The sequence below is a fragment of the Arvicola amphibius genome, chromosome 6 (genome assembly GCF_903992535.2).
Source record: "Arvicola amphibius chromosome 6, mArvAmp1.2, whole genome shotgun sequence".
In the NCBI taxonomy this organism is placed as follows: domain Eukaryota; kingdom Metazoa; phylum Chordata; class Mammalia; order Rodentia; family Cricetidae; genus Arvicola; species Arvicola amphibius.
The window spans coordinates 72,127,898-72,155,739 of NC_052052.2; the positions used below are offsets into that span (position 1 = coordinate 72,127,898).

At 37.6% G+C, this 27,842-nt stretch overlaps 1 protein-coding gene across 1 annotated transcript; it reads left to right on the forward strand.

Annotated features, from left to right (window-relative positions):
* The first annotated feature begins 625 nt into the window (after positions 1 to 625).
* LOC119816063 (FERM domain-containing protein 3-like) lies at positions 626 to 10,813 on the forward strand. Its single transcript, XM_038332322.1, has 2 exons — positions 626 to 752; positions 10,287 to 10,813. Exons 1-2 carry the CDS (start codon positions 626 to 628, stop codon positions 10,811 to 10,813), a joined length of 654 nt encoding a protein of 217 aa, XP_038188250.1.
* Positions 10,814 to 27,842: the final 17,029 nt, after the last annotated feature.

Consider the following 27,842-nt stretch of genomic DNA (forward strand, 5'->3'; position numbering starts at 1 on the left):
CACCAGCAGTGTCTAGTCCCAGTGTCTTTACGTGTTGAACACACATTTGTCTCATTGCAAACTGTGAACTGCTTAACAAATCATTTCATGTTGAAACAAAACTATTGGGATATCCTGTTTTCAAATAAAACACATTATTAACTATAATTGTGGCCTACTGTTAAATACTTGCATTATATTTTATTGGGAAAATCTGTTCTAGAACATAATGAGGCTTATTAAATATGTCAGAAATGAAATGAAAGTAAATTGTTTCTTACAGTGTAGAACTGGGGAATTTTCTTTTATGCTAGGGGCTTTTGACACTTGGCAGAGATTATTTATCAAGATGTGTTAGAAAAAAACTAAGTGAGAACTAGGCGTAAAATTTTACTGTTCACCAGAGGAGGGGTGAGAGTTTATAAATAGTGTCTCCTCCCTCCCTCCTTGCCCAATGTGTATCCCTGGTGAGTTATTTTTGTTGGCCACATTAAGAAGCTGACATTTGATTCATTCTCTGTGTGTTCTGCCTTAGTCATTTGAAACAGAATGGACAGCGAGCAAAAGGTCAAAGCTGTTGCTGCTGGTTGCATATATTCAGGGCCACGACTGACAACAGAGCCATAGGAAAATCATAATATTAAATATGGCAAAATGTTTGGTCAAGATCCGGACTCAACGAAGCCTCCACTTGCACATGATGAACCACTGCAGCAGTAATGTGTTTGTCCGTCTGCTAAAACATGGCTCCAAGGTCATACCTCGAAATACTGGTACGTGCTTCGGCCTGTGCTGTCATTCCTATGCCTAGATAAGTGGGATTATTTCCAGCTACATGCTTACCACTGGTGAGCCAGAGAGAAGCAAAGAATGCATGTGGCATACAGTTTTATTTTTTATAAGAAGAGAAGATAGACAGGGATAAAACGGAAAGGAAGAAAATAATGAAGGGTACTGAGGACTGTAAACAAGTAAGTGAGAAGGGAACTAGTTCAATAAAATAATAAATATTACCTTTTTTATTCAAAAGATACAAGAGAAAATCCTGCTGTGCATTCCTGTAGCTTGCTTAGTAGTAAGAGATGATGCTTCTTACGCATAACAAGCAATCAAAACACCTCTCTGCCTCTCATTATGACAGTTGCTGATCTTAAGTCTGTTTCTGACTATGAGGCAGACCCTTTTTAAACTTCAAATCAGAATTTTATCAAAATAAAATATCAGGCCCTCTTTTGGCCTCTGTAAGCTCATACATACAGAGAGAAACATGCATGTGTATATTTGTTAAATATAAAACTGAGTAAAATAAAAAAATCAACTAAATAAGCACCATCAGACTGGTGTTATGCCAATTTCTTTTCTCGATAATGATCATGTTTTATGTTATTTCATGATCTGAGAAATTGAAACAGAAACTGAAATATAAATTTAAAGTCAGATCCTCAGCTACAATCCTGCTGTAATTATATGTTCTTACGTTTCTGTGTGTTTTTCAGCAAATGGTTACAGTAAAATTTATTCGGAGGGTTAGCTGGAATTAGTCATAGCTTACTAAGATTTATAAAATCGCCTTCTAGTTGAGATTAACTGTATTTTTATTGTGATATAAATAACATATGATGTGTTCCTGTTCTAAAATCAATTAACTTATTGCTTTGTTTTGTTTGAGGAAGGTTTGCATGACTAGGCTAGCCTGTAACTCACTGTGTGACACAAAAGTTGTTGGGAACTCATAATCCTCCTCTAACCTCCTGAGTTCTGTGATTTATAGATACAAGCATTATGTTCATCTTACTTTCAAAAGCACAAATATAAACAATATTTTCTTGTGTGTTAATATTCTTAGTAACAAGTTGAGGAATGCTGGAAATGCACATAAAGTATATTTTATGAATAGAATTGTTCTAGGTGTAGTATTTTATAAGGCATTTTAAACTTATGATTGTCAAAAGAATTTCCATATTAATATGTATTAATATGAATCATTTCAAAAATAACAAAATAATATATAAAAATTATATAATGTAGAGAAATAATAATTCACTATTTAATCATAAAATTATCATTGGAAGTTAGCATTTCTTCATTTTTGGTCATAATAGTGATGAAAATAATTTAGAAACAGGTATTTTCTATCATTCTTAAATGTATATTTGTTAGACTATAGAATATAAATGTGATAAAAATTATCCAATTATCTTTAAAAGACACTAACAAAACTATGAGAATGTATGATCCTTACATGACTACTAAATCTATTAGAATTGTTTCCTTGGCATTTGGAAGGTAAAATGCCTGGGGGTGTAGGTCAGTGGTAGATTCATGCCTTATACACTAGTCTCTAGTTTCAATAACCTAGGGGCAAAAAAGAAGTTCCCTTTTTGTTTATCTAGAAGCAACATAAGATGTACATCCACTTCCTTTAGTCACCCTTTACCAGAGTGATATACTTTTCTAGATGACACAAAAGTATTGCCTAGCATCCAGAGTTTGTACTAGGGCTCTTCTTTGTTTTGTTTATGTTATAAATCTGGCCAGGTTCATATCAGTACTGCATCATACAAAACACTTTCACTGACCTAAAATCCTCTTTGTTACTCTTAATAATTACTTTTTTCTGTCAACTAGTGGCAGTCACTTAAAAATCTCCATCTTCTTTTCTAGACTGTAGCATTGTAGGAACAACACAGGATACAGCCTTTTCAGATTCTTCTCTTTTAATCATAAGCATCTAAGATTTACCCAGGATATCATTTAACACTAAATTATGTAACTTCTTTGATATATTTAAAATTTTTACTTTTAAATATTCCTGTAATCTTTCCCTTCTGTTGTTTCTAAAAAATGTAGATAATTATTTTTTAAGATTGTGATGAATTTTAGATTAAAAGGAGAACTGAATTTTTCAATCATTTAGGCCTCTTATTGAAAAATGTCATCATGGTCACTCATCTATTGATATGCTCAGTTACATTTTAACATTGTTCTCATTTAAATTTTGTACACTTCTTATTATGAATTTTACAGAGTATTGAAAATTTAGGGATCTTGAATGAGATTGTCAATTACTATCTTTTTAAATAGTTTTGACTGATATGCCATGATTCACATTGCCTTTAAAATACCGATCTTGCTTTTGAAAACTTTGCTGAACTCTCATGAATTCCCTGTTTATTTTGTTTTGTGTACAGAATCTTACCTTAGGAAATAGAGGAAATATAACACATACTTCATAGTTTCATATTTCTCATTCTGCTAGAGTGAGTCTGATGAACAGTGAGAATTTGTTTTAATGCTTTGCTGTTTTATACCTTCACCATCATACACAGTCATTTCTGTAGCAGAAATCTCAAGTCCTTGCCTTTTATAATATAGTAAGGATACCACTCGTTGGTTCCTGGCTGCTCTCTGCTTGATCGTCTCTGCCTCCCCGAACTGAAATAATCACACAGAAACTGTATTAATTAAATCTTGCTTGGCTCAATAGCTCTAGCTTCTTATTGGCTAACTCTTACATATTAATTACATAACCCATTTCTAGTAATCTGTATATTGCCATGTGGCTGTGGCTTTAGGTAAAGTTCTGTCTGGCTCCAGAGGGGCTACATGGCTTTTCCCTGACTCTGCCCCTTTTTCTCCCATCATTCACTTTAGTTTTCAACACCTAACTAAGTTTTTCCCTGCTATAGGTCCAAAGCAGTTTCTTTATTCATTAATGGTAATCACAGCATACAGAGGGAAATCCCACATCATTATAGTGTAAAGATTTAATGGAAAGGAGGCGAAAATAAAACCACCGCAATGGTTATAATGATAAACAGATCTACATGGTGAAATGATAGCTGTGAAGTTATGTTGTCACCAGGAGCAATTAACAGGGAATCATAATTGATTCTGCTTTAAATAGTATATGGTAAAATTTTAAATAGAAGTCCAGAAGCAACTGGTGAAAAAGGTTTCATTTTATGTCCATTCACAACTTTTCCAGTTGGCAGGTTTTTTACATCAAAACAGTGACTTTTGCTATGATTTTTGTTTTCTCCTTCACTTCCAACATTGTCAAAAGAGTCTTTCTTGGTTAGGTTTATGTCAACTTGATACAAGCTAGAGTCAGTTGGGAAGTAGTACTCTCAGTTTAGTTAATGCCACCATACAAATGACCGATAGTGAAATCTATGGCTAGTTAATTTGGTTAATTAATTCTTGATAATGGTTCGTGTGGGATGGCCAATCCTACTATTGGAAGGGAAGCCCTGGACTGACGGTTCTGTATAGTATACAAAGGAGACTGAGCAAGTTCAGAGAAACAACTCAGCAAGCAGTATTCCTCTGAGTCATGTGTCTTCAGATTTCTACCTTGTGTTCCTACCCTGAGGTCTTTTTAGTTATAGACTATAATAGAGAGCTGTAAGATGAAATAAATCCTTTCTTCACTTCAGTAGAAACCTAAGTGAGATATAGGTTGTTTCCAGAGAGAAAAATAATACTCTGAAAGACCTGAACATGTGTGTTGTGTGTGTGTGTGGGGGGGGTGGGGGACGAATAGAAGGAGTATGGAACTTTGAGCTAAAAAAGCCACATAAGGCCTTAGATTAGTGGGGTATTTGGTAACTTGGAAGATAAGGCTAAAAGCAGTACAAATGATGGAGGCCATGCTTATAAAACATCAGAGAGAAACAAATACTATAAGGACCATTTATGTGATATTTTGAGTTCTATATATGGTTCTAGTCAGCTGGAGATGAAGAATTAGTTGTCATTAACAAGAGACGAGAAAATCCATAGTGAAATCTTTTCTTTGCTAGTACAGGCAATACAGGTTAGGATGAGTTGTTATTAAGAAGAGACCAGCATCAAGGTAAAATCTTCTAGGAAGTATTTTTAGATTTAGCAAACAGAAATTGTTCTCAATAGGGATCAAGGCTGTATCTTATGGCAGGAGCCAAATTTGGTAATATGTATGAGTTTTCCGGGTGGTACTAACTGTGAAGACATTAAGAGACCATTCATGGGGGAGCAGCAGAGGCTTGGCACTATGAGAAACAGGGAGAGGCTATTTGTGATGGTCCAAACTCAGCTGCAGAGCAGATCTCAGGCTTAGAACTCCTGGAGAGAAATTGAGGTTTGGCAGCGTGTGACAGGGTCAGAATCCCTGAAGAGATTCCATTAGTGAGTGCGCAGCCTCAGTTGCAGGGGGGACCGCAGCGTACTGGTGATATAAATACCATGGATGACCACTATAGACAGCAGCAGATGCGGAGTGGAGTTGTCCCAGGCCTATTAGTCATGCACCTGTGTTGTTTGCGGCAGAGCCAGACAAGTGGAGCAGTCCAAGCCCTTTGGAGACTAGAGGATCATAACTCACAGCCATCTGACAATGAGCTTCGCACTGCTGGAATTTTGTTTCGTTTTGTTTTGACTATAACTGTGTTTTGCCCTTCTTTCTCAGAGTGGGAAAGCTCTGCCCAAGTACCAGGAGCCAACAAACCTACAGTTAAGCAACTTCGGAGTATTAGAAAGATTTTAGATATTTTATTGAGACTGGACTTTTAAGGAGACCTTGGATTTTTTTTTTCCTCATGGTTTATTTTTTTTATATTTAAAAATTTCCATCTCCTTCCCTCCTCCTCCCCCCTCCCTTCCCTCCTCCTCCCCCTTCCCTTCTCTCCTTCTCCCCCTTCCCTCCCCTCCCCTCCACCCATACCTCCCCTCCCTCCCTCTCAAGGCCAAGGAGCCATCAGGGTTCCCCACTCTATGCTAAGACCAAGGTCCTCCCAACTCCCCCCAGGTCCAGGAAGGTGATCGACCAAGCTGAGAAGGCTCCCACAGAGCCCGTCCATGAAGAACAATCAGAGCCCAGAGCCATTGTCCTTTGCTTCTCAGTCAGCCCCCGCTGTTGGCCACATTCAGAGAGACGGGTTTGGTCGCATGATCCATCAGTCCCATTCCAACTGGAGTTGGTGATCTCCCATTAGTTCTGTCCCACCGTCTCCATGAGTGAACACACCCCTCTCGTTCCTGACTTTCTCCCTCATGTTCTCGCTCCTTCTGCTCCTCATCAGGACCTTGGGAGCTCAGTCCAGTGCTCCAATGTGGGGCTCAGTCACCTTCCCCATCTGTCGCCAGCTGGAGGTTCCCTCACGGTCCTGACTTTCTTTCTCATATTCTCTCTCCTTCTGCTCCTCATCAGGACCTTGGGAGCTCAGTCCGGTGCTCCAATGTGGGCCTCTGTCATTTTCTTCATCTATCGTCAGGTGGAGGTTCTATGGTGATATGCAAGAAATTCATCAGTATGGCTATAGGAACTGGCCTTTTCAGGCTCCCTCTCCTCAGCTGCCCAAGGAACTAACTGGGGGCGTCTCCCTGGAAACCTGGGAACCCCTCTAGGGTCAAGTCTCTTGACAACCCTCAGGTAGCTCCTTAAATTAAGATATATGCTTCCCTGCTCCCATATCCACCCTTCCTATATCCCGGGATGTACTCACTCATATTCGGTTTCTAGCCATAATTAAAGGACATCGAGCCTATAAATTTGGGATCCTTGAGAAGATAATAAGAAGGTGAACTCCCCAAAAAAAGATATAGTAATCCTCCTGGATATTGGAAGTAGACACGATCGCCAGGCAAAATTGGGAACTTGAGGGTTGGGCGAGACTGGGCCAAGGGAAGATGGGGAGAGAAAAGTGTGAAGGGGAGAACGGGGGGGGGGGGGGGAGCTCGGAGACCTTGGATTTTTAAAGACTGCGCTTTTTTTTTTAAAAAAAAGGAAAGTCTATGATTTAATAGTGATGTGTTTGTATGTCAGTTTGACAAAGGGTCAATTGCATTAGTTCTCTGCAAACTTGACACAAACTTGAATCATTTCAGTAGAGACATTCAATTTAGAAAACACCTCAATAAGACTGGCTTACAGGAGGTGATGAAACGGCTTGTTGGTTTAGAGAACTGGGTGTTCTTCCAGAGGACTATGGTTCAATTCACAACACTCACACTCTCCAACATCTGTAACTTGTTTCAGGGGATCCAAGAACATCTTCTGGCCTCTGTAAGTCATAGGTATGCATGGGGCACACAGACATACATGTAGGCAAAACACCCATATTTGTGAAATATTATTTTAAGACTGGCCTATAGGTAAGTCTATTGCTTCTTTTTTTTTTTTTTTGATTAATGATAGACGTGGGAGGGTCTAGCCAATTGTAGGTGGTGTCATCTTGAGGTGAGATTATGAGCTGTATAAGTATGCAGGTTGAACAAACAATGAAGAATAAGTCAGTAAGTGCCACCCTTCTATGACTTCTTTAGTTCCTGCCTTGAGTTCCTGCTCTGGCTTCCCATAGTGGTAGAATATGACATCCTAAGCAGTTACTATTATCACTGCTGTACATGCCTTTCCTCCCATAGTTCTTTGTGTCTCCCACCAAAATGTTTTCTCTTTCTGTAATTTTTCAAACATTTGCTATTTCAGTAAAAAACTACATTAGCTGACTTTTGGTGTCTGACTTCTTTCACTGAGCATACAGTTCTGATATTTTTCTGTGCTGTGCTGTTGATCAGCATGTCGCTATTTTATAAGTCAGATGATATATTGTTAAATATACAGACCATAATTTTTTATACAGGTATACAATGTAAAGCATCTGGGGAATTTTTACTTTTTAACAATTATATTAATTTCTGTGAACATTTGTCTATGAAAATTTTTGGAGTACTTATTTCAAGGTTTTTTATTTTTTATTTTGAGAATGCACCTGTGAGGAGAATTACTGGGTCATATGGTAGATAATTATAGATTTGACTTTTTGAGAAACTACCAAAATATAGTGACTGAACATATTACATTCCTTCTTGCAATGTATGAAGTTAAAATTTCTCCACATTCTCACCAACAAGTATTTTTTTAAAAAATTACTATCTGAGTAGCCCTGAGGTTCTGTAATATTGTAGTTTTGATTTGTAGTTACCTAATGATTTATTATGTTATTACATTTCTTGAGGCTTAGTAATCATTAGTATATGGACTATTTTAATTTCTTAAGATTATAATATGATTATATCATTTCCTCCTTGTATTTTCTCCCTCCAAATTGTCCCACCAACCCCCTTGATCTTTTCAAAATTCATGGTCACTTTTCTTTTTTGCAATGTCTCTCTCTCTTTCACTGTCTCTCTCTGTCTCTGTTTCTCTGTCTCTGTCTTTGTCTCTCTGTATATGTGTTTGTGTGTACTCCTACTCAGTCTGTAAAATATTATTTTAATGTTTTCAGGCATTCTTTTAATGATTCTTTTTATTAAGACTGGGTGCTGCTCTTACCTCAGAGCTACCAAAAATTATCTGTTGACTTTTGAAAGGTAAAAGTAAAAAAAAAAAAAGACCCTTTCTCCTACATGCCTTGATGTCAAAGAAATTGTAAACTATTTACCAGTTTGTTTGGTAGTTGGATGCTTGTCTGTCCTAGAGAGAATACCTTTGATTTTTTTGCTTAGTTCTCATTGAGAACCTAAGGCTCAATAAGGAGACCCAGACTCTAAGATAGAATGGAGGTAGCTGAATTTTCCATGTGTTGAGAAGCACATCTTTCTCAATTAAAAAAAATTGAAGGACATACCCTTGACCAAGAGGTTTGCCTTCTGGATATACATTTAAAAGAAATAGACTGAAATATGATGGAAATAAACTTTATATGTAAAAGTAGCACCTGGAGCATTTTTCTACAACCAGACTAAGAACAACTAATTTTCCATGTTAATGAAACACAAGTTTCCACATGAAAATGTTTAAATGATAAATGAAAGTAGCAAATGGTGACTTTGTGAACACAGTGTGGCTACAATAACAGATTAAATATTCTTCACCAAAAATGTCTTGGTATACAAGTATTTCAGATTTCAGAGTGTTTCCCCAAATTTGGAAATATGTTCTTTGAGTTTACTAACTGAATGTCTTTAAACTGAAAACTTAAGATAAAAATTTCTTTGAAATCCAAAATCTTCTAGGGACTGAAATTTCTGAACATTTTTACACTAAACAATTTTGGATGTCAGAGTCTTTCAGATTTTGGGTTCATGATGGTTAACATGTATTCAATATCCATGTTGTGTGACATCCATCCCATGAAGATTTAATATAAGGATGCGACCAAAGTCTAATTTGTTTAACCAATGAATTTAATGGCATGATTTACAGCAATATGGGTCAGGGGTTACTTATAGGAACAGAATTTACTCAAAGACAGGTGCACCATTAAAAGCCCATCCCAATATTGGTAAAAACTGATAAAATCTGCAGAATAGGAGCCCACTGCCTGACTTGTAGGTAGCTTGACAGGTTAGAGAATGTCTCTTCCAGGTATTCCAGTCAGTCTGATGCTTTTCCAGACAGCTTAACTGGTCCTTCTCTTTCAGTGAACTTAGTTGTTCTGAGAGTTTTTTCAGCAGCTTTTCTTGTCTAGGAGCTTCTTTCAACTGTCTTTAGTCATATATATTCTTGGGGAAGGTGAGACCTCAGTTTCAGAGACTTTCTGAAGGTTTGGAATTATTTACTTGCTGAGTCATACTGAGCACCCCTTTAGACCAGCAATTCTCAACTTGGGGGCTGTGACCCCAAAGAGTTGCATATCAGATATTTACATTACCATTCACAGCAGTGGCAAAATTACAGCTATGAATTAGCAACAGTATAACTTAATGATTGAGGGTCACCACCATAAGTGGAACTATCCTAAAAGGTCACAGCATTATGAAGGTTGAGAACGACTGCTTTGGACCATTCTGAGTCTTAAAAAGCTTCTGTCCAAGGTGTAATGCTTTAACATTGAGAAAATATCAATGTAAGTTCATAAAGACATTGCAAAATTGTAATAGAATGAAGACTAGAAAATATGACTTAGAAGTATAATGTGATTATTAGTGGACAATAAAATCTATATCTATAATTTTACTCTAGTGTTCTCTTAAAAATACTATATTGCACTATAGTATTAAATACTGCAATATTTCACTCATAATTATAATGTATATGCGAATTATGCCAACATTATTTATAAAAACCTATCCATAGCTGGAGGTCACAGACCAGAGTCAAAATCTTAAATGTACTTGCAACTTTTCATCGCTGTTATTTTAGGTTTATCCTGTTGAGCCAAGAACTTATAGAATAAGGTCTGTTACTAAACCAAATTTGTATAAAGTGAATATTCCACAGAACAGTTGCATGTATACCTTGAACACTATATGTTTCTATATTTATTTTTTGTGAAATAAGAATGTCTGGAATGTAAAATTCATAAAATAATGTTTCTTTCCAGGTGTTCCACTGCCTAAAGTGGATGTTACTGAACCCTTGATTGCCAACTCAGAAGAGAATGGAACTCAGTGGGCAGATCCTCTGAGTGAAGAGGAAGACAGTGTAGAAGAAGACCTCTTGACCATCTCTGAACTAGCATACAATCCCAGTGCCAGGCTGTTCCATACGCCAGTGGATGACAATGAAATAGATGTGCTCTTTGACTGTTCATCTAGGCTCAAGTTAGAAAGAGAAGATACAGATTCCTTTGAGGAACTGGAATCAGATGAAAATACCCTTTTGATGGCTGAAGAGGAGGAGCTGATGGAAACTCGTAAGGCTGTGTCATGGAGTTACTCCATCCTGACTGGCCGTATATGGGCCAACCCCATAGTCAAGTGTTGCACCAGGCTCCTTGTGGTGGGCCTGGGACTGCTGCTGTTTGTATTTCCCCTGATCCTCCTCCTTTTGGAGTCAGGTATTAATCTCTTTTTCTTATGCAAAAACCAGAATTTGAGCAGTTTCACTATGAATACTATTGTCCCCTGAAAAAGTGGTTCCTGGGAATGCCAAAATCTTTGGATACTTGTTGGGATTCCCTGATAAGAATAAAGGTTGTATTCAATATTATTTTTTTAAGCAGATTCCATGTTCCAAATGGTCATGGGTTTGTATGTCAAACCTTTATATATATTTTGACTCTTTTTTTATTTTGTTAAAAATTTCAGCCTCCTCCCCGACTCCCATTTACCTCCCTCTCCCCCTCCCCTCCACCTCCCTCTCTTGTCCAAAGAGCAGTAAGGGTTCCCTGCCCTGTGGGAAGTCCAAGTTTGTCTCCCCTCCATCCAGGTTTAGGAAGGTGAGCATCCAAACAGGCTAGCTCTCCCCCCACCCAAAGCCAGTATATGTAGTAGGATCAAAAAAACTTTTACAGAGACATTCTACAGAAAATGTTAAAAATACAGTGTTCTGGTACCAGTGTTCTCTAATTTTATTGATATGAGTCAACTCTTTCTTGTCTTGTCAGCTTGATTTTTCTGACATGGCTGGCCATTTTGTTCTAAAAATGGCAAACTGGATAAAACCAATGCTCACTTTCTAGCCATGTAAATGCTTGTTCCCCAGGTTTAGGATTATCATATAATATTTCGGTCATGCTTAGGTTTTTACTTGTGTGATAAAACACTATGATTAAAACACCTTAGGGAGGGGAAGATTTGTTTGACTTTTCATCCATCATCATAGGAATTCAACCAGGCTAGCCCCCCCCCCACACACACACACACACAAAGCCAATATATGTAGTAGGATCAAAATCCAGTGCCATTGTCCTTGGCTTCAGCAGCCCTCATTGTTTGCCATGTTCAGGGAGCCCGGTTTTATCCAGTGCTTTTTCAGTCGCAGTCCAGCTGGCCTTGGTGAGCTCTGATTAGATCAGCCCCACCATCTCGGTGGGTAGGCTCACCCCTCACGATCCTGACTTCCTTGCTCATGAGCTCCCTCCTTCTCAGTTAAACCTTGGGAGCTCAGTCCAGTGCTCCAATGTGGGGCTCTGTCTCTATCTCCATCAATAGCCAGATGAAGGTTCTATGGTGATATGCAAGATATTCATCAGTATGGCTATAGGAAAGGGCCATTTCAGGCTCCCTTTTCTCAGCTGCCCAAGGAACTAGCTGGGGGCATCTCCCTGGACACCTGGGAACCCCTCTAGAGTCAAGTCTCTTGCCAACCCTAAAATGGTTCCCTTAATTAAGATATATACTTCCCTGCTCCTTTATATCCACCCTTTCTATATCCCAACCATCCCATTCCCCCAAGCGCTTCCCCATCTTCCTCTTTACACTTTTCTCTCCCCATCTCCTCTTACCCCCATCCCACCCCACCCCCAAGAGATGCCCTATCATATTACAAAACATTTGTTCAACTATGTTCATATGTTCATAGCAGCATTATTTGTAATAGCCAGAACCTGGAAACAACCTAGATGCCCTTCAATGGAAGAATGGATGAAGAAAGTGTGGAATATATACATATTAGAGTACTACTCAGCGATAAAAAACAATGACATCTTGAATTTTGCATGCAAATGGATGGAAATAGAAAACACTATTCTGAGTGAGGTAACCAAGACCCAAAAAGATGAATTTGGTAGGTACTCACTCATAATTGGTTTCTAGCCATAAATAAAGGACATCCAGCCTATATTTCGTGATCCTAGAGAAGCTAAATAAGAAGGTGAACCCAAAGAAAAACATATAATTATCCTCCTGGATATTGGAAGTAGACAAGATTGCCAGGCAAAAATATGTCAAACCTTTAAACTGGCTTTCTGTACTTCTATATCCTTAATAACAGTTTAAATCAAATAAGGTTATTTTGTTTATATGTCAGAAAGGTAGCCATTAAGAAACAAAAATATGTATTTTTATTGTAGTATAGACATTCTTCTTATCCTACATCAGAGAAAATTAACTTTTTCTGTATCTTTGTCATCATTAGCATTACAAAATTCAATGTTAACAATTAGAGTTTTAGTCAGAGTCTAAGGGAATAATTTTCATTATAATCCTTAGAGAAAACAACATTCTCTAAAAAATGTTTAACAACTCAATTGACACTATATTTTTCTTTCAGTTTTTGAAATGTAGTTATATTAAAAAAATTTTGGTAAACTTTTTTTTTGTGAAAGATGTCCCCTTGAATAATTTAAGAATATGTATTGTAAAACAAGTGCACAAAGATGTATAAGAATTTTTTATATTATGGTACCAATTTTATAAAATATAAGTTTAGCTAAACAATCCTATACTTTGTAATTATCTGTATATGATATAGAAAATTAGTAGAAACAAGTTGTAAGCTGTTCTAACAGATGCTAGAATTGGAGATCCAGACAGAAGACATTCATTTGGCATGTGAGGCCACCTTTTAACATTTAAACATGGTAATCTAACAGTTTAATTTGTGTTTTGTCCATGGACTTAGACTGGATAAGCAAAACATTTTGAAACTAAAGTGAAATTTAAAAGAAAGAAATACAACAGATATATTAGGTAATTGCTTGTTGTTCACTAATTGGAGTGAAGGAAGATGGATTGGACAGATGAAAAGCATCAAAGAAGTCTGATGACACTTGTGGACAGATGGCCCCTGATGTGTGATAGTGATGTAAGATATTCAGTAATGTAAGGAGCTGCTCCTCTGCTTTCCAGGTCTATAACAGCATATGTCAGTGATTCTAAGTGACAGCAGAAAAACTTCAAAGTAAAATATTTTTGATCCTTTGCAACATCATTGTGATTCTGTGAAATAAAAAAAACCTCAAAACTGTTTATGCATGTTAGTGTGTTGGTGGATGTGTGTGTGTGTCCATGAATGTATATATTTGTATATATGTCAGTGTTTGTTTGTATTTGTGTATCCCTATGTGTCTATGTCTGTAAGTGTATGCGTTTGGATATATTTCAGTGTGTACGTGTATGTATGTGTATGTATGTCTGTACATATGTGTATCTGTGTGTTTGTGTGCCTGTATGTATATCCATGCATTTCTATATGTGCATTTGTGTATAACATATGTATGTATGTGGTCTTAAACAAATGTATATATGTGTGTCTGTGTATATCTCTTTATAAATGTGTGTGCACATGCAGGTATGTAAGCCCATGATGTGTATATCTTCTGTCTGGTGGTTATGTGTATATGTCTTTCAATTTCTCTGTGTATATGTATGTTTGTTTGTGTATGTGTATCTATGTATATGAATTTGTGTGCATGTCTGTGTGTGTGGGTGAGGCAAAGACAGAACAGGATATAGTGGGGGAAAGAAAAGCAATAGACATCTTGATTTTCATGATGGGCAATATATGCCTATCTTTGCTGGGTGTAACATCTTATCTTATTCATAATTGGTCATCTATTGAAAAGAGTGAATGTACCATAAGATGACATACAAATTCAGCTTAGGTAAAGAAGATGAGTGTGGGGAGAAATCTTGTAGTACCTTCCTTATGTCATTAAATTCATGAAAGAAAGGGCCTTGTATTTTCTGTTAACAGTGCTTACCACCACTGTCAGAGAAAAGAAAGAAAAAGGTATGAGTTTACAGCAGAGAATGTAGGATTTCCACCTGTATTAAAACATTCAATTGCCTTCAGTTATAATAATATATAATATCTCCCTAAGTCTAATTAAATTTCAACACTACTACCAACTGATTTTACAGTGAGCCTTCTAATCTGCCTAGCTCAGTACTGGGTAATTTGTCAGTTCAGAAACCTTTGAGTTGCACAATGCACTTACTATTACATCTGTAGAGTTTTCTTCTCAAAGGTATTCAGTGATTAGTACTCACAGAGAAATGCTTTTACCTTTGGTAGAAACTGTGAAAATTTCACTTTGGAAGTTTGTAAGTAGAAAATTTTTCTAGGGGCATTTTAATGTTTTCATTTTTCTCTCATATGATGGAATAATTTTATTGTCATAAACATAGGGGTTCTCTAGTAGTCCACTCAAATTATCCCTCTTCTAATTACGTCTTATTTTCTTTAACATTTTATCCTAGGTAAGTCATTTAGCCTTCACATTTTAAAAATCTGTTAAAATTAATACATTTAAATTCTGGAAGTAATATATTTCTCATTTTAACAACAAACTGAATAGTATTTTCAAAATTATCTGTTGTTAAGTAAGAAAAGAATTGATCATGATGACTTTAAGCAAAAGATTTCAGAAGTATCATTGATACCATAAAATATATTTCATTTATATATAATCAGAATCTTAAGATATATCCATTATAGTGTTAGAAGGCAGTGATCACTTGCCTGAATCAAATAAAGAGAAAACAATTGCTCCAGAAAATGGTCAGTATATGATATAATGAGACTGGTGGTCAGTGTAGAACATAATAAAACTCAGAGTTCAGGTTGTGAAAGAGTAGATTAGGTTCCACATAATGGATATAGAGACATTTAGGTATTAATACATGTATGTGTATATATAGACAGATTGTACATAATTTTCACATAAATTATTTATGCATGTTTGCTGTTCCTTTCTCTCTTAAATATTATGGTGAAAAACTTGTAGCCTCAAAGATTTAAAACTTCCACAAAAATGTCATATGTGTATTTGTAGATTTGAACACACACACATACACACGTGCACACACATGCACACTCATACACATACTGAAATGGAACATCTATAACACAACCTCTATTTAGTGATACTACAAACTATATAATTTGAATGATGTAGGTAAAATATTATATATTTTCAGCTTAGCTTGAACTACATGTATAATGTGATATATTTGTGGTATATTTTGTAGTTTGACTCAATGCCACTCAAATATAAAAGATATGAAAGCCATATAGCTGTGATGGAGCTGTATCTTAGTATAGTGTAAATTGCATTTCTATGTCAACATACAGTTGTTCAGTACGTTCATATGATAACAGAATACCTAATAAATACTGTGGGATAAAGAAAAATTGTCAATACTTCAGCTATATTTAAAATAAAGTTGTAGAGTCAATCTATTGGAAACTGTAGGAAGATGCATGTTAGGACCAGAAAACAAGTTCACCTCTGGTGATGAGAGCCTGAAAAAAATCACAGGTAATGGAGGAGATTTACATTTGAGGTGCAATCAAAAACATGAGTATTGAATGCATATTTTGATATAAAAAGCTATGATCAAATTAATGATAACAAGAAATATAGAGACAGAAAATCTTAATAAGCAGACTAGTAGTGCAATTATTTCATAGTGCCAGGAATTACTACCAGGAAATAGAAAAACACTTCTAGGCCAAACAGAGTCTTCCTCTGTCTGTAAGAAGTCAGAATCTTAACTCACTCATCCTTTCCAAGAGACTTACTTTTCTATCTGCTGAGTCAAATAGGGAAAGACTGCCAATAAAGAGCAAACACTCAGAGATGCTTTCATCTCTGGAGTGTTTCCTAGGATTATTGTAGTTGGTGGGACTTGAGCATTTTGGGGCAAATTTTCTCTGCTTTGGGAAGATAGTTGCTAAAGGTTTCTGATTGCTTATCTTTTGCTTCTTCTCTCTTGTCCTGCCTTTCTTGGACCTGCTTTTGGACTTCCAGTCTCTATGCCATAAATGGAATCAGCAGAACCTGCAAATGATGGACCCATCCAAGATTTGTTTTCCACATTCCAGATTCAGTAGCTGACTGGGTAGATAAGTTCATGAGTGAGCCCAGAGGAGCTCAGCAGTCATCATTTCCGAGAAGAAGAAATAATCATCACTTGAGCCTCAAGATTCAGCTGTATTCACCCATCCGTTAGTAAAGCTGATTTGAACCCTCTTTTGGACATTGTGTGACATTGTGTTTTTTATATATTAGAAAATGAAATTGTGCCATTATGATGGGTAATATTTAGGTCTTCTAACTTCTAATTTCACGACAAGAAAGTGATAGAGAAATTTATCTTTCCTGAAATTTGTATATCAAAGGTTGTTTGTCACACACAGAGTCCTCACAGCCTTCACCAATGTGAGAAGGAACTAGGAATCAGTTCACAATCAATAGAGGGTTAGTTGTAACCATACAATCCTATATTTCACCTTTGGATACTGAAAATATCTCTTTGAAAAAGGCACCAAGGCTAATTTTATGGTTACAAAGGAATATTTTTGATAGAATTAAGGGATATCTTCTATGGTTACTATGTATAAAAACAAATCTTTTAAGTTCCAGCACATTCTCCATCTAGCAGATATCACCTTGTTTTTTTTTATCCACACAATTATGATTCTACCCATTGGCTTTCTAAGAAATCTGCCTTTCAGAGTAGAACAATCAATAAAAAAATCAAGAAAAACTTTTACAGCGACATTCTACAGAAAATGTTAAAAATACGGTGTTCTGGTACCAGTGTTCTCTAATTTTATTGATATGAATCAACTCTTTCTTGTCTTGTCAGCTTGATTTTTCTGACATGGCTGGCCATTTTGTTCTAAAAATGGCAAACTGGATAAGACCAATGCTCACTTTCTAGCCATGTAAACGCTTGTTCCCTAGGTTTAGGATTACCATATAATATTTCGGTCATGCTTAGGTTTTTACTTGTGCGATAAAACACTATGATTAAAACACCTTAGGGAGGGGAAGATTTGTTTGACTTTTTGTCCATCATCACAGGAATTCAACCAGGAACTCAGGCCAGAGATTTGGAGACAGGAACTGGTGAAGAGGCCATGGAGAAGTGCTGTTTATTGACTTGCTCTCCATGAGTTTCTCAGTTTCCTTTTTTATATGACCCAGTGCCACCTGCCCAGAAGTAGTGCTATCTAGACTGAGCTAGGCTCTCCCTATCAATCATTAGTCAAGAGAATCTCTGACAGACTTGCCAATGGGCTACTTAAATCAGCATATTTCCTGAAATGAAACTTCATCATAGATGACTCCAACATATGTCAAGTTGACTGACAAAAAAATATCTTACTAGGACAACTGACCACTTGTCAGATTGACAGCAAAACATTATTAAAGCATACCTTTCCTTTCTGGCTTATATCTACGATCTCATGTTAATATCAATATCACAATGTAGTATCACATTCCAACATCTAAATATTCTCTAGTCTTTAAAAATTCAAACAATTTAAATGTTAAATCACTTTAAAGCATTCAATCTCTTTAAAAGTTGACATACTCTCTAAAATGTATAATATCTCATAACTATGGGTTCCTGTAAAAACCAATAACAAATGAATTCCATTATGTATCTTTGTTTTTGAGACAAGATTTTATTGGGTAGCTCTGACTATCCTGGAATCACTGTGTAGACCATGCTGACCTCAGTTTCACAAAGTTTCTCTTCCTTTCCTATGTGTTGGGGTTAAAGACATTTGCTACAGCAAACAATAATCACTGTACTTTTTCACTCTTAAAATAGGGTTTTCTTTTTTTGATTGTGACTATACTCTGATTCTTCCCACTTGGAGTAAGAGAATATGTAACATTTTTTTTCTTGAAAATAGATTCTTCTCTCACACAAAACATCCTAATCACCGCTTACTCTTTTCCCACTTCTATCAGCTCCTGTCCCCCAACTTCCATCTTCTCCAGATCCTCTCTCTTCTCCTTCTTTTCCCTTCAGAAAAGAGAAGGCCTCAAAAAGACAACAACCAAACAACACAACAGGATAAAATAAAACAAGGCAAAAGCCTTTATTTTGAGGTTGGACAAGGCAACCCAATTGGAGAAAAATAATTCTAAGAACATATAAGAGTATCAGAGACATACTCACTACTACCGTTAAAAGATCCTCAAAAATACAAAGCTAACAGCTGTAACAGCTATAGGTATAGGACCAGGTACAGACACTTACAGGCTCTGTGCTTGCCACGTAAGTGTCTATATACCCTGCTTAGCTGATTCAGTGGTCCATGTTCTCCTGGTGTCCGCCATTCCTCTTGACGTCTACGTTTTTTGCTCTTAATCTTCCTCTTCCATGGTGCTGTTTCCCGAGTTCTGAGAGGAAGGATTCAATGCAAATATAAAATTTAGATTTTCTTTCCACATAATGCATCTCTGTACCTGCTCCCATCTGCTGCCTGAGGAAGCCTCTCTGATGACTAAACAAGGCACTGATTTTTTAATATATCAGAATATCATTATGAATAATTTCATTGATATTTTTTGGCCAGGTCTGTAAGGTTCTATCATGGTTCTCTGGACTATCCATTCTCTAGTTCCTGATGATCCAGGTAGTGTAGAGCATGGGCTCCCTTTCATCATGTGTGTCTATAGTTACACCAGACATTGATTGTCCAATCGCACAAGTTCTGTGTCATAAAGCAATGATAACACAAATTCCAATCAACCAAACAAAAAACATTCCAGTATTTGACATCTGGGACACATTCACTTTCCTCTGGGCTCATATTAAACTGGGAATGTTTCTGACTCCAACATTCCCTGCACAGTTTGTCTCGCAGTCTCAGGGCGGCTCCAATACACTACTGCTTCAGTCATGAGGTTGCCTGTCAACTGAGGCTGCACATTTACCGTTGGCTCTCCTAGACTCTCTTAAGGGGCTCTGACTTAAGCACATGTTGTCCTATTTCTACTATTTGAAAGGGCTGGTGGGGCAACCAAGAACCAAGACATACTCTCCTAGTAGACTGACAGACCAGGTCTTAATTTCAGTTCGCTAGATGGGACAGAGATCAACAGACAGTCCTTAGCAAAACCACAACTTAGGGGCAATCAATCAGCAGGCATCCTGCAGCCTTCTGCTAGCTCCTCAGGTGACCCATAGCCCCTTATGCTGACTCAGCAGGGCCTTAATTTCCCCTTTCCGGCTCAGCAGAGACTCCCAGACTTCTGCTAGCTAAAGATAGCTTTTCCTACCTTGCCACCAGAAAGTCCCTAACCACTATGCCTCCCACCAATCAGCCCCCAGACTACTTTCCTTTACCAATCAGCTCCAGATTAATCTCTCTTCCTTGGAATCCCCCTAACTCTTATTAAAAGAGGTTTGTGGCCATCTTTGGCAGTCACTATGTGCCTCCTCATTGTTGGAATTAATAAAGCACTCTAGTTTAACTATATATGAGACAGATGGTCTTTTCTTGGGGGCTTCTCTTTGACCCTAACATTTGGTGCATTGTTTCGGCACCCCCTGGCCCCATTACCCCATTCATACTGAACGTTTGCTAGCCTGGCCAGTTGGTAAGTGTAATGTAAATACTCTTTGTTTAGGTCTGTTGTTCCTTCTTTGGGAGGCTAAAGTTAACTGAATCTGGAGATGTCCCGGATTCATCTAGGAGGGACAAATGGTCCCTTTTGGTTGAATGGGAAATACAGGTCATGCCTGTTGCAAAACATAATTTCCTCAGGGAGTCGTGCCATCAGCCTCTTCTGGTTCCTGGTTTCTTTTTTTGTGCACCATACCAGTACATTTCTGCCAGTGTTATCTTAGTGTCTTCCTGTCTGTTTGTAATGTTACCTCACTTTTTCTCTTAGGAGAGGCTCAATCAAACTCAACTTCCTTGAGACTTATTTTGGACTATTCCAAGGACTTTCAAACCCAAGCTAGTGATTTGGGGCTCATTGTCTGGGGTGGGCAGAGGTGTGCTTGATTAAGGGCATGGGAGTGTGACAGATAAAAATTTCCTGTTGTTGCTAAGCTGCAGAGGCTGGGTTGAGATGGTTTGTGAGGAACAGTGAGTGCACTGACAGAGAACCTGATTTTGATTGTTGTGGTGACTGGTAAAGCTAACAACTTTTGTTTTACAGGAGAGTGACTACCTGGCAGGCACTCTATGTCTGCTAGGCAGACATATGTATATGTCTACTGCCTGAGTAGTTGCTGTCTTTCCCCTCCCTTCCATCCTGAGCCAAATTCTTCACTGTGAATCAAGGTCCTTGCTGTCAGCTACTTCACCTTAACCTATACTGACACTTCACCTATACTGACACTGTCTAGGAAAAAATTTTGTTTTTGTTTACATAGAAGAGTATGTGACTTTTGTTTTTATTTCTATAGAAGAGTATGTGACTTTTGTTCATTCAGATGCAGTGGGTTATAAATATTTGCCATCATTTAGAGGGGTTGGCAAAAAATTAACACTGGTTAGGGTAAGAAAAAGAAGAGCTACTGCTAGTCACAGATATTCCACATTTGTATAGGTTTTTATGTGTTGATGCAAATTTATAGTTATTTTATTATGGTGTATGTATGTTTCTGTTCTTGTTTAAAGTATTATAGCCATACAATATTCTAGAATATAGAAGAAAATCATAAGAAGGACTTTGATAAACGTTTTCATGTTTTCTGGAAAATAGGAAAAAATTCACAAAACTAAAATAATAAGAAAAAGAGAGAAAAGAGAAGACTGTATAAAGTAAAAATGTCTGAATAAACCAGAGGGACAAAGATAAAAACCTGAGGATGGATAGTAAGTTGTAGAAGGCCAGAGGGGTATGATATTTGACCATGTTAATTCTGCTTGATTTTCTTCATTAAAAATAAGAGCTGATAATTTTTCATTGCAAAATATCTGTTTTGGAAATGGGGTCATACTCTTTATAAAAGAGAGGGACACAGGTCACTCCCTACTGCATCCCTGTACCCTGTCGTTCCCTTTCCAGGTGACTTGGAGGAGGAATTCTTTTCTATTCCACCGCCTTAACCCTAGGCATACCAGGATGAGAGGTCTAGGAGGGAAGAGGAGGAAGGATGGAGGAACCCTCTCAATATGCACATATCTTGGGTGGAGGAGCTGTCAAATGGGGCTGACTCCATGACCCTTCCATTGAATGCTGTAGAAACACCTAATGTTGAGGGAAGAGACCAATTAATACACTGGCCCTTAGCCCCTAGCAGCATGTATAATAAGAAATCATAAAATTCTAAGTTTTCTGAGAAGCCTGGAAAGCTTGTCCTTTTCACTCAAGAACCAACATGGGATGATTGTTTATAACTAATCCAGGTCTTCTTAACTATGGAGGAGAGGGCCTGTATCAAAATGGAGGCTTAGAAATTGGTTCCAGGAGCAGACGGAAGACCACCCACCAATGCAGACCTCATAAATATTGGTTTTCCAGTGATGTGACCCAAATGTGACTTCAACATGAAGAAAGACAGAGAGAGAGGCTAAAAGTCTACTACCAGAGTCTAGTGGATTTTTTTTTTTATTAAAAATTTCCATCTCCTCCCCTCCTCCTCCCCCTTCCCTCCCCTCCCTTCCATCCATACACCCCACTCCCGCCCTCTCCAGGCCAAAGAGCCATCAGGGTTCCCTTCACTATGTTAAGGCCAAGGTCCTCCCAACTCCCCCTAAGTCCAGGAAGGTGAGCAACCAAACTGACAAGGCTCACATTGAGCCCGTCCATGCTGTAGAGTCCAAGCCCATCGCCGTTGTCCTTGGTTTCTCAGTCCTCCTCCACCGTCAGCCACATTCAGAGAGTCCGGTTTGGGCCCCTGTTCAATCAGTCCCATTCCAACAGGAGTTGGTGATCTCCCATTAGTTCTGTCCCACCGTCTCCATGGGTGAACGCACCCCTCACGATCCTGACTTCCTTGCTCATGATCTCCCTCCTTTTGCTCCTCATCAGGACCTTGGGAGCTCAGTCCGGTGCTCCTATGTGGGGCTCTGTCATTTTCTCCATCCATCGCCAGGTGAAGGTTCTATGGTGATATACAAGATATTCATGAATATGGCAATAGAATCTGGACATTTCTGGCTCCCTCTCCTCAGCTGCCAAAGAAACTAGCTGGGGGCATCTTTCTGGACACCTGGGAACCGCTCTAGAGTCAAGTCTCTGCCAACCCTAGAATGGCTCCCTTAATTAAGATATATAATTCCTTGTTCCCATATCCACCCTTCCTATATCCCAACCATCCTATTCCCCCAAGCTCTCCCCATCCTCCACTTCACACTTTCTCTCCCCTTGCCCCCAACCCACCCCAACCCCAAGTTCTCAGTTTTTGCCTGGCAATGTTGTCCACTTCCAATATCCAGGAGGATAACTATATGTTTTTCTTTGGAGTCACCTTCTTATTTAGCTTCTCTAAGATCACGAATTATAGACTTGATGTCCTTTATTTATGGCTAGAAACCAATTATGAGTGAGTACATCCCATGTTCATCTTTTTGGGCCTGGGTTACCTCACTCAGAATAGTGTTTTCTATTTCTATCCATTTGCATGCAAAATTCAAGATGTCATTGTTTTTTACTGCTGAGTAGTACTCTAATATGTATATATTCCACACTTTCTTTATCCATTCTTCCACTGAAGGGCATCTAGGTTGTTTCCAGGTTCTGGCTATTACAAATAATGCTGCTATAAACATAGTTGAACAAATGCTTTTGTAATATGATTGGGCATCTCTTGGGTAAATTCCCAAGAGTGGGATTGCTGGGTCCTGGGGTAGGTTGATCCCGAATTTCCTGAGAAACCGCCACACTGCTTTCCAAAGCAGTTGCACAAGTTTGCATTCCCACCAGCAATGGATGAGTGTACCCCTTACTCCACAACCTCTCCAGCAAAGGCTATCACTGGTGTTTTTGATTTTAGCCAATCTGACAGGTGGAAGATGGTATCTCAAAGTTGTTTTGATTTGCATTTCCCTGATAGCTAAGGAAGTTGAGCATGACCTTAAGTGTCTTTTGGCCATTCGAAATTCTTCTGTTGAGAATTCTCTGTTCAGTTCAGTGCCCCATTTTTTAATTGGGTTAATTAGCATTTTAAAGTCTAGTCTCTTGAGTTCCTTATATATTTTGGAGATCAGACCTTTGTCTGTTGCTGGGTTGGTGAAGATCTTTTCCCAGTCAGTAGACTGCCTTTGTGTCTTAGTGACAGTGTCCTTTGCTTTACAGAAGCTGCTCAGCTTCAGGAAGTCCCATTTATTCAATGGTGCCCTTAATGTCTGTGCTGCTGGGGCTATACGTAGGAAGCGGTCTCCTGTGCCCAAATGTTGTAGAGTACTTCCCACTTTCTCCTCTAACAGGTTCAGTATGTTCAGATTGATATTGCTGTCTTTAATCCATTTGGACTTCAGTTTTGTGCATGGTGATAGACACGGATCTACTTTCATTCTTCTACAGGCTGACATCCAGTTATGCCAGCACCATTTGTTGAAGATGCTTTCTTTCTTCCATTGTATACTTTTCGCTCTTTGTCGAAAATTAGGTGTTAATAGGTTTGTGGGTTGATATCCGGGTCTTCGATTCTATTCCATTGGTCAACTTCTCTGTTTTTATGCCAATACCAAGCTGTTTTCAATATGGAGCTCTGTAATAGAGTCAGGGATGGTAATGCCTCCAGAAGTTCCTTTATTGTATAAGATTGTTTTGGCTATCCTGGGTTTCTTGTTCTTCCATATAAAGTTGATTATTGTCCTCTCAATATCTGTGAAGAATTTTGATGGGACCTTTAAAGGGATTGCATTAAATCTATAGATTGCTTTTGGTAGAATTGCCATTTTTACTATGTTGATCCTCCCAATCCAAGAGCAAGGGAGATCTTTCCATTTTCTGGTATCCTCTTCAATTTCTTTCTTCAAAGACTTAAAGTTCTTGTCAAATAGATCTTTCACTTCCTTGGTTAGAGTTACCCCGATATTTTATGCTATTTGTGGCTATCATGAAAGGTGACACTTCTATGATTTCTTTCTCTGCTTCCTTATCCTTTGTATATAGGAGGGCAACTGATTTTTTGGAGTTGATCTTGTATCTGGCCACGTTACTAAATGAGTTTATCAGCTATAAGAGTACTTTGGTGGAGTTTTTGGGGTCGCTTATGTACACTATCATATCATCTGCAAATAATGAAAGTTTAACTTCTCCCTTTCTAATTCAAGTCCCCTTGATCCCCTTGTTTTGTCTTATTGCTATTGCTAGAACTTCAAGCACTATATTGAAAAGATAAGGAGAGAGTGGACAGCCTTGTCGTGTTCCTGAATTTAGTGGGATGGCCTTGAGTTTCTCTCCGTTTAATTTGATGTTAGCTGTCGGCTTGCTGTAAATAGCCTTTATTATATTTAGAAATGACCCTTGTATCTCTGATCTTTCCAAAACCTTTATCATAAAGGGGTGTTGAATTTTGTCAAATGCTTTTTCAGCATCTAATGAGATGATCATATGGTTTTTTTCCTTCAATTTATTTATATGATGGATTACATTGATAGATTTTCGTATGTTGAACCAGCCCTGCATCTCTGGGATGAAGACTACTTGATCGTAGTGGATAAATATTCTAATGTGTTCTTGGATTACGTTTGCCGATATTTTACTGAGAATTTTTGCGTCGATGTTCATGAGTGAGATTGGCCTGTATTTCTCTTTCTTGGTTGAGTCTTTGTGTGGTTTAGGTATCAGGGTAATTATAGCTTCATAAAAGGATTTTGGCAATGATTGTTCTGTTTCTATGTTATGAAATACCTTAAGGAGTATAGGTATTAGGTCTTCTTGGAAGTTCTGGTAGAATTCTGCATTGAAACCATCTGGTCCTGGGCTTTTTTTTTTTTTTTTTTTTTTTTTTTTTTTTTTTTTTTTTTTTTTTGATAGGGAGGTTTCTGATAACAGTTTCTAATTCTTCGCGACTAACAGGACTATTTAGATTGTTCACTGGTCCTGGTTTAACTTTGGTGTATGGTACTTATCTAAAAACCTGTCCATTTCTTTTACATTTTCCAATTTTGTGGCATACAGGCTTTTGTAGTAAGATCTAATAATTCTCTGAATTTCCTGTGTCTGTGGTTATGTCCCCCTTTTCATTTCTAATCTTATTGATTTGTTTGTTCTCTCTCTGCCGTTTGATTAGTTTGGCTAGGGGTTTGTCAATCTTGTTGATTTTCTCCAAGAACCAGCTTTTTGTTTCATTGATTCTTTGGATTGTTTTCTGTGTTTCTATTTTGTTGATTTCTGCCCTCAGTTTGATTATTTCCAGTCTTCTACTCCTCCTAGGTGAGACTGCTTCTTTCTTTTCTAGAGCTTTCAGGTGTGCTGTTAAGTCTCAAATGTGTGCTTTCTCCGTTTTTTTTAAGTGGGCACTTAGTGCTATGAAGTTTCCTCTTAGCACTGCTTTCAAAGTGTCCCATAGGTTTGAGTATGTTATGTCTTTATTTTCATTAAATTCAAGGAAGACTTTAATTTCTTTCTTTATTTCTTCCTTGACCCAGGTGTGGTTCAGTTGTTGAATGTTCAGTTTCCATGAGTTTGTAGGCTTTCTGGTGGTAGCGTTGTTGTTGAATTCTAATTTTAATCCATGGTGATCTGACAAGATGTAGGTGGTTACTAATATGTTTTTGTAACTGTGGAAGTTTGCTTTGTTACCGAGTATGTGGTCAATTTTTGAAAAGGTTCCATGAGCCGCAGAGAAGAATGTATATTCTTTCCTATTTGGGTGGAATGTTCTATAGATGTCTGTTAAGTCCATTTGGTTCATTACCTCCATTAAGTCTCTTATTTCTCTGTTAGGTTTCTGTCTGATTGACCTGTCCGTTGGTGAGAGAGGAGTGTTGAAGTCTCCCACTATCAGTGTGTGTGGTTTGATGGCTGCCTTGAGTTCTAGTAGTGTTTCTTTTACATAAGTGGGTCCTTTTATATTAGGGGCATAGATATTCAGGATTGAGACTCCATTCTGATGGATTTTTCCTGTTATGAGTATAAAGTGTCCCTTTCCATCTCTTCTGATTGATTTTAGTTTAAAGTCAACTTTGTTGGAAATTAGTATGGCCACAACCGGCTTGATTCTTAGGTCCATTTGCTTGATAAACCTTTTCCCAACCCTTTACTCTGAGTAGGTGTCTGTCTTCGTGGTTGAGGTGTGTTTCTTGTAAACAGCAGAATGTTGGATCCTGTTTTCGTATCCAATCTCTTAGCTTGTGTCTTTTTATAGGTGAATTGAGTCCATTGATATTAAGTGATATTAATGACCAGTGGTTGTTAACTCTGGTTTTCATTTTTTATTTGGTAGTAGAGATTGTGTGTTTCCTTTCTTTGAGATGTGCTGGTGAAGGGTCGCTAGATGTCTGAGTTATTTTGTGCAATGCTGGACTCCTTGGTTTGTTATTTTCCTTCTATTACTTTCTGTAAGGCTGGATTTGTGGCTACGTATTGTTTAAATTTGTTTTTATCTTGGAATAATTTTTTTCTCCATTTATTGTGAACAAAAGCTTGGCTGGGTATAGTAATCTGGGCTTGCATCCATGGTCTCTTAGTTTCTGCAAAACATCTATCCAGGACCTTCTGGCTTTCATGGTTTCCATAGAGAAGTCAGGTGTAAGTCTGATAGGTTTATCTTTATAAGTTACTTGACCTTTTTCCTTTGCAGCTCTTAATATTCTTTCTTTATTCTGTATGTTTTGTGTTTTGATTATAATATTGTAAGGGGATTTTTTTTTGATCCAGTCTATTTGGTGTTCTGTAAGCTTCTTGAACCTTAATAGGAATATCTTTCTTTAGGTTTGGGAAGTTTTCTTCTATAATTTTATTAAATATATTTTCTGGACCATTGAGTTGTAATTCTTCTCCTTCTTCTACACCTATTATTCTTAGTTTTGGTCTTTTTATTGTGTCCCCAATTTCCTGAATGTTTTGGGATGAATATTTGTTGAATTTGCTGTTTTCTTTGATCAGTGCATTTATTTTCTCTATGGTATCTTCAGAATCTGAGATTCTTTCTTCTATCTCTTGTATTCTGTTGGTTATGCTTGTTTCTGTAGTCTCTGTTTGTTTACATAGATTTTCCATATCCAGCTGGCCCTCGGCTTGTTTTTTCTTCCTTTCCTCCATTTCAGTTTTCAAGTCTTGCACTGTTTCTATTATCTGTTTGATTTTTTTTTTCTTGGTTTCCTAGGATATCGTTTATGGATTTACTCAATTCCTCAAACTTTTTGTTATTCTCGTCCATTTCTTTAAGGGAGGTTTTCACCTCCTGTTTAAGGGACTCTATTACTTTCATAAAGTCAATTTTTTTCTACTTCTTCTTGATTAGTGTGTTCAAGTCCTCCTGTTGTAAGCTCGCTAGGTTCTGGTGCTTTCATGTTGTTTTTCCAATTGTTGGAGGAATTCTTGCATTGGTGC